Source organism: Coregonus lavaretus (genome assembly GCF_964263955.1).
Source record: "Coregonus lavaretus genome assembly, chromosome: 28".
Classification (NCBI taxonomy): Eukaryota; Metazoa; Chordata; class Actinopteri; order Salmoniformes; family Salmonidae; genus Coregonus; species Coregonus lavaretus.
Window position 1 is genome coordinate 3636758 of NC_140015.1, and position 15540 is coordinate 3652297.

At 43.1% G+C, this 15540-nt stretch overlaps 1 protein-coding gene across 3 annotated transcripts in view; it reads left to right on the forward strand.

Annotated features, from left to right (window-relative positions):
- LOC311104294 (voltage-gated potassium channel KCNC1-like) overlaps window positions 1-15540 on the forward strand; it is a gene marked incomplete at both ends in the record, with an annotated part of 95638 nt that overhangs the window by 69129 nt on the left and 10969 nt on the right. Inside the window, one exon of one of the 3 annotated variants that reach the window (XM_084146095.1) lies at window positions 2354-2374. The exons of the other annotated variants lie outside the window; for them this stretch is intronic. Within the exon in view, the coding sequence (XP_084002221.1) occupies window positions 2354-2374 (21 nt within the window). The remainder of the gene's footprint in view (window positions 1-2353; window positions 2375-15540) is intronic. 3 annotated transcript variants of the gene reach the window in all.

The following is a 15540-nucleotide window of genomic DNA, read 5'->3' on the forward strand; positions in this document are numbered from 1 at the left end:
CCTTGATTCTGTGGTCAGTGAACCATTTGCGTGTGGATTCAGAGGTATGCTTTGGATCATTGTCCTGCTGGATGACCCAGTTTTAGCCTCCTGGCAGAGACAGACAGGTTTTGGCCTAAAATCTCCTGGTACTTGATGGAGTCCATGATGCCATGTATTCTAACAAGTTTCCCAGGGCCTTTGGAAGTAAAACAGGCCACAACATCACAGGTCCACCACCATACTTCAAAATGGGGATTAGGTTATTTTCTGCATGACCATGGCTCTTTTTACGCCTGACCCACCTCTGGTGTTTGTTGCCAAAAAGCCCTATTTTAGTCTCATCAGACCATAGAACCTGGTTCCAATCAATGTTCCAATGACATTTAGCAAACTCCAGGCGCTTACGCTTGTAGTTTGGTGACAGCAGAGGTGGTAACCCTTCCAAATAGGTTGTTGGCATGGAGGTGGCGTCTAATTGTAGTTTTGGAGAGTTGGTGACCCCAAGATGTAACCAACTTTGGCAATTCTCCAACTGTGATCCTTGGATAATTTTTTGCCTCTTGAACCATCCTTCTCACTGTGCATGGGGGCAAAATAAAGTTGCGTCCTCTTCCAGGCAGGATTATCACAGCTCCAGTTGTTTTACATTTCTTAATTATTGCCCTAATAGTGGAGATAGCTACATGCCTGAAAATACATATATTTTTATAGCCATTGCCTGATTTGTGAAGGTCAGCAACCTTTAATCTAATTTCATTTGTGTGTTCTCTGGCCTTTCCCATGTTGATGGATGACTAAGGGAGTTTAGCCTGTGTGTCACCTCATATTTATACCCCAGTGAAATAGGAAGTCATGGATGGACCAATTAAGAGTTCCCAAAGAGTCAGATGAACTTTAAAAAGTAAAATCGGAATATACATGAATTAGATTTTGTTCATAAGAATTTCTAGGGGTGCCAATAAATGTGACACGCATGTTTTTGAGTAAAATAATTATTTGTTGATGACATTCTTCTTCTTCTTTTTTTACTCAATTAAAGGTCAGATTCTATGATATTTTGAGTGTAAGATCAAGCTGATAAACAACAATGACATTTTTTCACAGCCTTTTTTCTTCATATTTACCTAGGGTGCCAATAATTCAGGAGGGCACTGTACATCAATGTATGTTTGGAAATGTATGTGTTTACATCTCCCCACATTTAACACAGTTCGCCCCAACTATGGCTTAGCCTTTGGTCAATTTCATTCAGTTCAACTACTGCACTTAACCTTACATTACACACACAGACACACACACACACACACACACTCACAACCTTTATCCTCCTTTTCTGCCCTCCAGATGACCCCAAACCCTCTCTCAGTCCCTGCAGACCAGTGTAGTCCTCTCTCTCTCTCTCTCTCTATCTCTCTCTCTCTCTCTCTCTCTCTCTCTCTCTCTCTCTCTCTCTCTCTCTCTATCTCTCTCTCTCTCTCTCTCTCTCTCTCTCCTCACTCTCTCTCTCTCTCTCTCTCTCTCTCTCTCTCTCTCTCTCTCTCTCTCTCTCTCTCTCTCTCTCTCTCTCTCTCTCTCTTACTCAACCCTCTCTCTCTCTCTCTCTCTCTCTCTCTCGCAAGCAAAACGCCACAACCGTTTTCCACTGAGGGGTGAGAGAATGTGCCCTGAGCGAACGGGGCCGATTGGACCTACATGACTCATTGGATCCAATAGAGGGGGAAAGAGAGAGGGAGCTGGGCTTAATTGTGCGATGGGAGGCTAAATGGAGCTATGTAATGTAATGTGAGCGATATGATGGCCACCCCTACCTCCCCCTCCTCATCTCCTCCCTCCCTCCATCCTTCCTTCCTTCCTTCCCAGAGACCTCGTCTGCAATCTCAGCCCCGGCCTCCACTCAAATTCACCCTCTCAGAACTCTACTCCTCCACACACCACAACACACAGGATTTCTCACTACATGTACTTGTAGCCTACCCCTCGACTCACCGTCTTAGAGTCCTGTTACACACCATCAACTGAACCCTTAACGACCCATTTCACCAATTAAGCCACTACGCAACGCTACCAACATAACAAAAGATTCTGATCGGGAGTGTGTGTGTGTGAATGAGCTACAGTACATGTGTTTGGCTGTGGATGTCCCTCTGTCCATCGGCTAGCGCTGTGTGCGTACAAATGTGTGTGCGTTTGTGTGTATATCTGTGTGTGTGTTTGTCGTCAGCGATGCAAGCCCTCTGTTCTCTGCAGTGTGTATGTGTGTGTGTGTGTGTGTGTATGTGTGTTAGGACCACCATGGAGAGGGGTGGGGGTGGGGTTGTGAGGTGGGCCATGTCTTCTGACGTGTCTGTTGTTGTGTTGTCTCCCTCCTCAGGTTGTGTCGTGTCATGCGTTTGTATGTCGGCTCTTGTTGCTCTGTGTTACACTTGTCTGTCTGTCGCGGTCCTCTCCCCAGTCTATGTCCTCTGTCCGTCTGTCCGTTGTGTGTCCTGTGTTTTCCTTTGTGCTCCCGTTGTTTTTGTTGTGGTTTTTGTTGTGTGTTGCCGTGTCCTGCTCTCGCTCCTGTGGCTCTTTACTCTGGTACGGTCTCCTCTCGCTTCCTCAGAGACACTAGTACAACTGCCCTGTTTAGCAGTGTACAAACAGTCACACAGCCAATACACAAATCCAAGATACTGTATAATCCAAGATATACAATTGGAGAATTCTGAGAGAACAAAACTGTGACACACTTAAATCCAGATGATTGGACCAAATCAGTGTTAACATGTTTGTGTTATATAAACTGAGTAAAATCCACTGGTGTGTACTGGTTGATTTCTTGAAGTGAAAGCTGGTTACTTCTCTCTCTTTTCTGGAACTGCCCTCCACGCTGAGGTGACCAGAACATTGTTTCATCACAGTACCAGGGGGGAACCCAGGCCCTATGTGCTGGTCCAGGGTCAGTCCTTAGACCTCAATCCTCTCCATTCTCCTTTACAACCCTAAACCAAGACTGACTCTGGATCAGATCTTATGCCTGCTCCCTAATCCCACCACCACAAATGTCCCTATATGAGTGGCATTGACTCAAGCTGTCAAGCTATCATAGTCTATACAGCAGTATATCTATGAATGTTAGTGGCTGGAGTGGGGGATGCATTTGGCTGTGCTGAAACACTGTTCACGAGTCTAGTGCTTCTAAGGTGTGCTTCAGTCCTAGTGGGAGAGCACTAAGGCCAGGCTAGATCAACACGTCTAGATACTGTACACACCTTGGGACTGACAGGCTGACCGGCACTGGGCAGGTGTAAATGGCACCCCTCCACACACACAGTGTTACACACAGACACACTGGCAGAAAGACTGGCAGACAGACTGGCAGGCAGACTGACAGACAGACTGATTTACAAGCAGACAGACAGTCAGACAGACAGACTTACAGACAGACTTACAGACAGACCGACAGAGACTGGCAGACTGGCAGACAGACAGGCAGACAGACTTACATACAGACTGCTACGTGCAGTGCCAGGTAAGTGACAGTAGTAGCCGTGCGGTCTGTGGGGACTGGCTGACTGGTGTTAGTGGTGACAGAGTGTGTTGAGCCACAGCCCCTGACGGCCCTGTAATAATAATAGAAGCTTCCTCCACACTCTAAAAGCGGAAAAAAGCCATCCTCCAAAGGCGCCCCAAAATGGCTGCCGGCCTTCCGCTTTTAAAGTGGGATATAGTGCTTTAAACCTCCCCTTCTTCCCTTTCTTCCTCCTCCTCCTCCTTCTGGCGCTTCTCCTTTGTTTCTGTGCCCAGAGTGGTTCTGCTGGTTTATGGCTTTATTTTATTGTGGTTTATTTTAATGACGCGTGCAGCTTTGACCTCTGTTGACAAATGCTAAAGTGCAGAGGTCAGGAAAGGTTAAATCTTGGAGGGTTGGGCTCCTTACATCTATACCCTGCGTCCCAATATCTGTCCTTACTCCCGAAGTGTGCACTTGTTCACTCCCCCTCATGGATTTAAAAGAAAAAGATTGGTATGCCTAAAACATATGGTGGAAACTCTGTCTAGAGAAAATCCAATGGTTTACACAAATCCAATGCTTTTCAAATGAGCTGGGGGAAAGCACAAGCGTACACTTCGGGAGAAAGGACATATTGGGAAGCAGCCTTTCTCCCGCTCTCTGTAATACTTTCCTCTTATAAATATTGTGTGTAATTGGTGTGTTTGAGGGTGTGTGTGGATATTGTGTTGTGTTTTATGTACATATGATGTGTATTTATTTTCGTACCTGTAATGTACTGTGGGGTTTTCTTTCTTTCTTCATCTTTACCGCTCCTTCTCTTCTCCTCTCTCTCTTTCTGTCTCCTTTTTCTCCTTATTTCCCACTGTTGCCAAAGGGAACAGTGGAAGAGAGCATTCTGGGACTTTTGTGGCAAAGCATTCTGGGTTACATTTACATTTACATCATTTAGCAGACGCTCTTATCCAGAGCGACTTACAAATTGATTATTAAAATGAATGATTGCATAATTCTTTCACTTTAATAATGTGTAAATATGTTGTACTAGTATGTAATCAAATCAGATAATACTACATGTAGTCATCAAACCATGCTCCCACGATGCACTGAGTTCAAGTTGTATTATATTATTATTTATTCTACAGTGTTTGTTTATCATTTTAATATTTTGCTTTTTATTCTCATCATGTACTATTAATTAGAATGTATTATTTGGCGAAAGACCTCATCAAATCCAGAAGTGGCCTCTATCCCTATAAGCAGACAGCAGTGCAGCATCAGCCCAAAGGGGCCAGCTGGGTGAATCACTCCCTAAGGACTCTTATTGGAGCAGAGGGTCTGGTGTCCTGTAAGAGCTGATCCAGGACCAGGGTGAATCCCCTCCCTAATGACTCCTAGTGGAGCAGAGTGTCTTTGGTCCTGTAAGAGCTGATCCAGGAACAAAGTGTTCCCCTTGGGGCTCTTACACTGAGAGCAGCTGAGTAGCACTTACAGTCTGTCAGGCTCTACTTTTAAAACACTGGAGTAGTCCAGGGGTGCTTCCCAAATGGCACCCTATTCCCTATGAAGTGCACTACCCTCTATGTGCAATGGTCAAAAGTAATGCATTATATAGGGAATAGGGTGCCATATGTGACGAGTGGGTTCATTTAGAATCAGGGGTCCGTTCAATTAATCTCTCTCTTGTGCGCTGTTCCAGTTGATCTCTTCTACCATTGATTTTCCCTCATAGACACAAAGCACCACCGCCGTTAGGCTGCTGCTCTCTCTGTGCTGCACTCGGAATCATTGATGGACGGAAGGAGATGCCGTTCCATAATGGTGTTCTCTCTCTCTCTTCCCCTCTCCCTATTTCTCTCTCTGCTTCTCACTGTCTCTCTCCCTCTTTCTCTCTTTGCCACTTTGTCCTCTCTCTCCCCCTCCCTTCCCCCCTCTTTCTCTCCCCCCCACCCCTTTCTTTCTCTGGCGCAATAACCCATTCATTTGAATTAGCAATCTCATGGCACCCGTTTTGTTATTCAAACCAGGCTGTCTTGATAATCAATGGCCTTTTAGAATGGACTTTGATTATTGGCAGCAGACCAGAACCCTTTGCCTGAGGTTTGCCTCAGAAACACTGGAGGTCTATATACCTGGGTATGTGCTGCAGTGATGGTAAAACTGCAGATTAAAGACAAAGATAATATTGCACTTAAATTGCTAATATTGACCATTGAACAACAGCTAATATAAAAATAAATCCAATGCTGTACATGACAATACACGCTCAACCCCCCTCGATCTAAACCAATATGATGTCTTTTAGAATCAGCAGGTGAAAATACTGTATGTAAAATCAGGCAGGCATGATTATGCATTATATCAATGAATAGACTGGGACATACTGTATGTGACAGTGACATAGAGTCCTGAAGAGTGGGTGTCTGTGCGTGCTTGTGTGTGTGTGTGTGCGTGCATGTGTGTGTGTGTTATTTATTGTCATATCTCAGTCATTGACGCCAACATGGAATCATCTCTACTGTATATACTCTGGTTATCCTCTGTATATACAGAACATAAATGCGTAACCTACATCTATGGGTTATGTTCATTGTAGCAGTGTCAGTACAACGAACAGTTTCCTGTTTCTTAGATGTGATTGCGTCCAATATTACCATAATACTAAACTAACCTTTTTCACCTCATAGAATATTTATCTTTCTCTGTCTGTCCTGTCCTCCCCTCTCTCTTCTCTCTCTCTCTCTCTCTCTCTCTCTCTCTCTCTCTCTCTCTCTCTCTCTCTCTCTCTCTCTCTCTCTCTCTCTCTCTCTCTCTCTCTCTCTCTCTCTCTCTCTCTCTCTCTCTCTCTCTCTCTCTCTCTCTCTCTCTCTCTCTCTCTCTCTCTCTCTCTCTCCGTCATGGGCCACTATCAAGGTACATGCAATATGCATGAGGAAAAGAACAGTAGGATTAGATTCTTCAATCAGGAGGAGATTTAGTAGGTTAATTCATTCATCTATAGTTCCCCTCTCCCTCTCCCCATTGTAAGTAATGTGTGTTCTGCATGTGTGTTCATGTATGTGTCCATGTGACATAGCAGAGAGCTGGCCATCTAGGCCCAGTGTGGTTTCCTATTAATCAACTCAATGTTCTTTGGGGATATGGTGTTTGTGTGTTAAAACGTGGTTGAGTTTGTCACGCTATGTCTGATACATACAGATTTTGTACTGTATGTATGGTTACTGTATCAATTGTGTTGTTGTCTGTCATACATCCATAAATGTGAAAAATGTGTTGCAAATATTGCCTCGGGTGATTACAAATCTACATGTTGCTTCGTAATGTGACATAACAATAATCAGCCAATGCAAATGTATAATACTTTGTATATAATATATAATACTAAAAAAGTGGGAACATAATAAGAAAAATGTATGCAAATTATTAAATGAAAATGTACTATACTTTGGCAGTTTAAAACAATGTACAGTATATGCATGTATTTAAGCTGCTTGTATTTAATGCCACAGTGATACTACAGTGATACCACAGTAATACTACAGTGATATGGTACTACAGTGATACCACAGTGATACTACAGTGATACTACACTAATACTACAGTGATACGATATTACAGTGATACTGTACCACAGTAATACTACAGTAATACTACACTAATACTACAGTGATACTACAGTAATACTACTATAGTGATACTACATGATATTACACTAATACTACAGTGACAGTTGTGCGACAGTGATAATACAGTACACATTTTATTGAACTCTATTGCTACAAAGGTATCTACTGCACAATACTGGAGTATATAGCCTATACAGTATCTGACATCAACTACCTGAGCATGCATATTTATTTACATCCACTACCAACCATCCAAACACTAGATGTAATACAAAATGGCTGCCATAACAAAGTATATAACAACTCTGATATTGGAAACCTTATCTGCATGTAGATTTGCGCTGGGGGAAATATTTGCCCCCTTGTTTTCCTCCCTCACTCCCCTCTTCCTCCCCCTTCCCCTCCCTCCCCCTCTCAAACTAACTTCCATGTTCCGTTCCATCCCATCCCCAGGACATCCCCAGTCATTGCACCTGCGTAGCGTAACTAAAGTTTGACCCGAGGTACGTACAACCGACTAGCTTCCTGCCCTCCTCCTCTGTAATACTATCTTCACACTATCAAGCCGACCCGAACCACACTGCGCTGGCTCAGATATCTTCTTTTCACATTGTCCTTTCCAGCAGAGTTCCAGCAACTGTAGTGGATGTGTATCCACTAACCAAGCCAGCACAGTACAGCTTGGTTTGGCTCGGCTCTGTTTGGCTTGGTAGTGTGAAAAGGGTAAAGGAGGAACAAGCTGGTATGTCACGGCTTTGGCAGGGACAGTGCTGCATTCTGCTGCATTAAACAACCAGGCTTCGCCGTAAAGTCATGTAGAGTGACGTGAATGTGTTCAACCTGATATATGTAAGGATGTAATGCAAGAATGGAGTAGAATGACATCCATTAGCTTTTACAAATCTAAAAGTGAATCCAAATGGATTTTTTTATAGTCTGAGATCTAATAGCATTAAAATATTTGATAGTGATGCACAATGCATGTTCCACAGCAAGAAAGCTTCGGCAATGCATATTGTGTGACCTCACAACTTCTTGGCCAAACTATAGATCACATACCAGCAGGCCAGTTTCAAATCATCTTGTTTTATGGCGTGTGTGTGTGTGTGCGTGCGTGCGTTCGTTCGAGTGTGTGTGTGAGCATACAGTATGCATTTGTGTCAAAATTAAGCTAAGAAACAATGTTAAGTTCTCCAGAGTGCTAATCAAACAATAGGAGTTCCTTATAAAGTCAAAACAAAAATAATGGAGTAGAGTATTCAAAAATAGATAATATATTTACAGTTTATTGGCTAATTTATTATTATTATTATAATTTTGCTCTCTTTGTTGATATGGTTTGACATTTTTGGCGATAATTTAATGAACTATTTTTGCTTGCACTTGTGAAAGTATTCACCCCCCTTGGCATTTTTCCTATTTTGTTGCCTTACAACATGGAATTAAAATTGATTTTTTGGGGGTTTGTATCATTTGATTTACACAACATGCCTACCACTTTGAAGATGCAAAATATTTTTTCTTGTGAAACAAACAAGAAATAAGACAAAAAAAAAGAAAACTTGAGCGTGCATAACTATTCACCCCCCCCCCCCCCAAAGTCAATACTTTGTAGAGCCACCTTTTGCAGCAATTACAGCTGCAAGTCTCTTGGGGTATGTCTCTATAAGCTTGGCACATCTAGCCACTGGGATTTTTGCCCATTCTTCAAGGCAAAACTGCTCCAGCTCCTTCAAGTTGGATGAGTTCCGCTGGTGTACAGCAATCTTTAAGTCATACCACAGATTCTCAATTGGATTGAGGTCTGGGCTTGACTAGACCATTCCAAGACATTTAAATGTTTCCCCTTAAACCACTTGAGTGTTGCTTTAGCAGTATTGTTAGGGTCATTGTCCTGCTGGAAGGTGAATCTCCATCCCAGTCTCAAATCTCTGAAAGACTAAACAGGTTTCCCTCAAGAATTTCCCTGTATTTAGCGCCATCCATCATTCCTTCAATTCTGACCAGTTTCCCAGTCCATGCTGATGAAAAACATCCCCACAGCATGATACTGCCACCACCATGCTTCACTGTGGGGATGGTGTTCTTGGGTGATGAGAGTTGGGTTTGCGCCAGACATAGCGTTTTCCTTGATGGCCAAAAAGCTGACCAGAGTACCTTCTTCCATATGTTTGGGGAGTCTCCCACATGCCTTTTGGCGAACACCAACTGTGTTTGCTTATTTTTTTCTTTAAGCAATGGCTTTTTTCTGGCCACTCTTCCGTAAAGCCCAGCTCTGTGGAGTGTATGGCTTAAAGTGGTCCTATGGACAGATACTCCAATCTCCGCTGTGGAGCTTTGCAGCTCCTTCAGGGTTATCTTTGGTCTCTTTGTTGCCTCTCTGATTAATGCCCTCCTTGCCTGGTCCTTCAGTTTTGGTGGGCGGCCCTCTCTTGGCAGGTTTGTTGTGGTGCCATATTCTTTCAATTTTTAAATAATGGATTTAATGGTGCTCCGTGGGATGTTCAAAGTTTCAGATATTTTTTTATAACCCAACCCTGATCTGTACTTCACAGCTTTGTCCCTGACCTGTTTGAAGAGCTCCTTGGTCTTCATGGTGCCGCTTGCTTGGTGGTGCCCCTTGCTTAGTGGTGTTGCAGACTCTGGGGCCTTTCAGAACAGGTGTATATATACTGAGATCATGTGACACTTAGATTGCACACAGGTGTACTTTATTTAACTAATTATGTGACTTCTGAAGGTAATTGGTTGCACCAGATCTTATTTAGGGGATTCATAGCAAAGTGGGTGAATACATATGCACGCACCACTTTTCCGTTATTTATTTTGTAGAATTTTTTGAAGTAATTTTTTTCATTTCACTTCACCAATTTGGACTATTTTGTGTATGTCCATTACATTTACATTTAAGTGATTTAGCAGACGCTCTTATCCAGAGCGACTTACAAATTGGTGCATTCAACTTAGGATAGATCCAAATAAAAATCCATTTAAATTACAGGTTGTAATGCAACAAAATAGGAAAAACGCCAAGGGGGATGAATACTTTTGCAAGGCACTGTATCTCTATCTCTCTCTGTCTCTTTCTCTCTGTCACCCCCTAGTTGTAAGGTGCATGTTGCATGGCGTGTTGGTTGCTGTGAAGGAGGTGATCTGGGTAACGTTAGATGAACAGTACGGCAATAGCCATTAGCCAATCAAATTGTCACTACCAACCACATATTCGCCTATCTATTCATTGTATTTACACATAGCCTAGTTCTAAGTCATTATATAGGGCCGGGAGTTTTGTCCAGACAACCTGATCCAACCAAGAAAAACCCAAGGCTCTAGTTCAGAGTTAAAAGCTAACAAGGGCCCAGAGTTTTTCCCAACCCTGTGACCTGACAAAGGAAAACCTCCCGGCCCTGTATCGTGAGATTACAATTCCACAAATTAATCATTACGCTAGGTATGGCTGGAATCCATCCAATGGTTACCAGCCGTTACCAAAGGCTACCAGTGGTTACTCATGTTTAACACATTGTTCTTTCCCACCTCAACCTTTCCTGACCAGGGCCTCCGTCCCGGTCCTATCCTGGTCACAGCGAGCTGAGCTAAGCAAGGCTGAAAACAAACATGTCATTACTGTTGGACATGATAGGCCAACCGGTTGGGAGGTATCGATTTCAATCAAACCACCCCCCTACGGCCTGTGGAGCCCTAAGACCACACACGCACCCATGAAAGCACACAGACACACGTACACACGCAAACACGTGCACTCTTCCAAATCAGCTAAGAGCTGCAGGGCTGGGATAGATGAGAGCTGTTACAAGGGTCGACGTCTCAAACACAAGAGTTTGAATAGAGAGAGACCAACGCAGGAGGTTATCCTACACAGCCATGCACTGTACCTTTGAATAAGGATGTGTGTACTGTACCCTACACCTAAAGTGATGCTAGTCAGATGCATATGTAAAGATATGAAAAACGGTAATTAATGCTAATACGTAAATATATTGTATTAAGAGAGTAGACACATGCACATATATTTACACAACATCAATTTGGGACAGAGGTACATGCTCAGTACATGCTCAAGTTTTAATACAGAATCCTGGAAATTACTGTACCCTCAAACAGGCACACAAACCATTAACACACATGCACATGAACACACACACACACTCTCATCACACCTGCTCGGCCAAAGAGGAGTGGTCAGGTTGTGAGGAACACGATGACCCAGATCTGTCGCGTAGCTGTAGCGTACTACCCAGGTAGTATTACCCAGCATGCCTCCTGTTCACAGCACCAGCACATGACTGAGTGGCTCCTATAGGCTGTGCATTTATGTAAGAGCCTGGCGTCAAACTAACTTACTAACTAATCCGGCCGCGACAACGTTAGCCCAGTGCTCCCCAACCCCAAACCTTCCCCTCAGTGTGGTGTTCTACGTTCTAGGTCTAAGTTCTAAATTCCAGACAGAGGCCCAAATCATCTGTTTTCTGGAGAGGATGGAAGTATAGTAATGATATGAATACATGGTAGTTGTGATAGTTCAGTAATTCAGTGTTGTATTATTTTGTTTTGTGTTCTTTTCAGATTTTGATTAGTTTGTGATGACCCAAGTTTTGTCTCTCATTTTGTTTGTTAGTTTGTGTCAGTGTGAGGAGAGGGATGGGAGCTTACAACCTCTCCCCATGCTGTTGGCGACTATGGCCCACATTTAATCAACTACAGATATTGAAAGAAACCGCCATACCTGCTGAAAAAAAAACCAGCATAGACCAGCCTTCGTTGTGTTTTCACTGGTTACCAGCCGTCGTTGTGTTTTCGCTGGTGACCAGCCTTTGTTGTGTTTTCGCCGGTGACCAGCCTTCGTTGTGTTTTCGCCGGTGACCAGCCTTCGTTGTGTTTTTGCCGGCGACCAGCCTTCGTTGTGTTTTCGCCGGTGACCAGCCTTCGTTGTGTTTTCGCCGGCGACCAGCCTTCGTTGTGTTTTTGCCGGCGACCAGCCTTCGTTGTGTTTTTGCCGGCGACCAGCCTTCGTTGTGTTTTTGCCGGCAACCAGCCTTCGTTGTGTTTCCGCTGGTGACCAGACTTCACTGTGTTTTTGACATTGATGACCAACATAAGCTGGTCACCCGCAAAACCAGCATTAAGTCAGATTATGCGGGCTTGCGAAGTGATTTCTTATTCCTATCGGAATCCAGACGGAGTAGGGATAATCATAAGGTACAATCATCACTGCACTTTGAAATGAAGGTGTGTGTGTTTGTGCCAACCGTCAGTTGAAGTGTTGTACCAGTTTAAGGGGGGTGATGGGTCAAAGGTTGAGCACCTCTTTTAACACTGTCACTTCTGCAATCTTTTTAAGAGCATGTGACATTAAAGAGCTGCACTGTTAAGAGGTTACTGTGCATTTCACTAGTGATGGGAAACCGAGGCATTCTGAAGGCTTCGGCGCTTTCACCAAAATGTGCCGAAAAACTGAGCTTCATTATCTGTTCACAATGCACATTAGTGACATCTGCTGGTTAGCAATAAATAGCAGCGTATGATTATCAGATAGATGTTGTTTTTCTCCACTGTTTTCATCAAAACTCTGTGGCGCAGCGGTAAGTTGTTGGCTTCCATACCTACAATCAGTTGGAATACCAGTTCGCATCTGTCATCATGCTTCCCTTTTTTGTCTTCAAGTTTACTATTTTTCATAATCTGAATCTATGGCGTTATTTAGGATGCTGAAGATAGAAGCTTATACTATACTAAATAAAACAAATTATTTGAACAGCAATAACTTACTGGCACCTTAACTGGCAACCTAACTGGCAACCAGATGTCAGTAAGTTATTGTAAAATGCACAGTAACTTATTTGCAGTAAGGTAGCTCACTGTACCTTCACTGAACATTTCTGATTACAAGATAGCGTATAACATTAGGTGATAACTACTCAGCATTCTTTGTGGTGAGCACACTTGGGAACCAGCCTCACCTCGCCTCAACCTCTTGGTTGATAGCAAACTGACCTTCCTGCCACACCATCAGGTCAGTGAGCATGACAGAGATCAGCCACAATAAGTTCCTGTGAATTTTACAATAACTGCTTGCAGCAAGCCGACAGTGAGTTAATGAAAATTAAGCATGAACTTCCCAATTAAAAACTGCCATTAAGTTTCTGGAAAATGCACAGTAACCTCTTAACAGCGCAGCTCTTGATTGTCACAAGCTCTTACAAAGACTGTAGAACTGGGAGCGGACAAATGAGGCGCTCAACCTTCATCATCTTCTTCTATTATATCATGGCGGTCCGCAAACAACCGTTTCATTGCATGCCGTTACCTACTGTGCTGGAATGTACGATCAATCATGATCTGCCCAATTCTGTACTACCTTGAAAATAAAAACCAAATAAATTCCTACTAACTTCTACCACACCCTCCCCCTCTCCCAAAACCCCTCCCCAACCCCCTGTACCCCATTAAACTTGACCTATATCATGCTGAAACACTCCACCCTTAGGATTGTTCAACATGTCAACAACCACTTCAACAGTAACATCTGTTACCTCCAATATCTCTTTTGCCGTCTCCACAATAACCTTCAAACTGGCATTTCTACTTTCCACAACCCGAGTCGCATTGATAACCTTAACAATAAAAGCTATGAAGTAAACATTCATGAGCACAAGATTTCTGAACAGGCCTCGAAACCATGCCAGGACCAGCAGAAACACCAGCCCCGACATTAGGTCCACTTAGTACAGGAGCAGCCATGGAAGCTCCATCATTCCATACTGTAGTTCTACCAATCTGTCTTACAGCCTCTGAATACGATACATCATGACTCATTCTATATCTCTGAGACTGTCTAGCCTCTCTCTGCACCTGGCATCCACCAAATGCTGCACTATGTTCCCCCACACAATTACAACACTTAACCTTCATATTGCTCCCACATTCACCGTAATCATGTTCCCCTCCACACTTGGCACATCTTTTCTTTCCTTTACATTGAACAGCTACATGTCTCATTCTTTGACATTTAAAACACAGCAATGGGGACGGGACAAATTCTCTGACATTGAAACTAAAGAATCCTATCTGTACTTTCCCAGGCATAACCTTCTCAAACCTTGGCAGCACTGATAGGCTTTCACTTCTTTGACCTTCTTTCCTACTGATCAACCTTTTGACCTCAATCACTCTTCCTCCCTTCACATTTTCTTTAACATCATCTATGGACATAGATATTAGGACCCTAGTGATGACTCCCCTCAATCTAGAATAAGCACCAGGGACATGGCTTTTAATCTTCTTCATGTTAAGCGTTTCTATTTTCAGAATCTTCTCTTGCTGAGCCTGGCTACCACACAATATTAACAATCTACCATTTCCAATAAACCGAGCTAATTTGACCTACCTCTTTCTCTACGGCATTAGTTAGTCGGACAGGGTGTAAATGTGGCCCTGTGGTCTCATCAAATACTATCACCACTTTCCACTCCAACGCATTATTACTCTTGCTTCCTACCTTGGCCCTCGTTATGCTTCCTTTACTAGACGCTCCATTGCTTTCTGTATCATGATCTCTCTTTTTCCTGTGTCTTTCCACTACCGACCCTTGACCCTCATCCTCCCGCTCCATACCATCAGAACTGACTCCCATATTGTTCGCATTCCAACATAGCTGTTGCTTCACCAACTTTTTCTCCATTTTGTCCACACTACTCGCCGCCATTTTCGACTCCCAGACACCACACACTACACCTAGAAGATTGCACCGGTTTTCAATGTCTATGGACTGCACTCATTGAGCAGTGATCGCGGCAGCACACTGCACTGTACGATAGTTGTTCCTCCTCAACCTTCATCAACATAATGATAAAACCACTTCAACTGGTACAATACTTCCACTAACATATTTTAGACCATGCCCCCAAATATGCTAATGAGCCCCACCAGCACATTTCAAAGTGCAGTGAAAGTAAGGTAAACAAGTCATTTCACAACAATAACACCTTAATTCAACTGTAAAAAATCAAGTGTTTAAAGTTTAATGGGTTCTCATGCACAAAATGCATATCAGCCAATGAAATCTTTATTTTTTTTAAACTATTTTCTACATTGTAGAATAACAGTGAAGACATCAAAACTATGAAATAACAAATGGAATCATGTTGTAAACAAAAAAGTGTTTAACAAATCAAAATATATTTTATATTTGAGATTCTTCAAATAGCCACCCTTTGCCTTGATGACAGCTTTGCACACTCTTGGCATTCTCTCAACCAGCTTTACCTGGAATGCTTTTCCAACAGTCTTGAAGGAGTTCCCACATATGCTGAGCACTTGTTGGCTGCTTTTCCTTAACTCTGCGATCCAACTAATCCCAAAACATCTCAATTGGGTTGAGGTCGGGTGATTGTGGAGGCCAGGTCATCTGATGCAGCA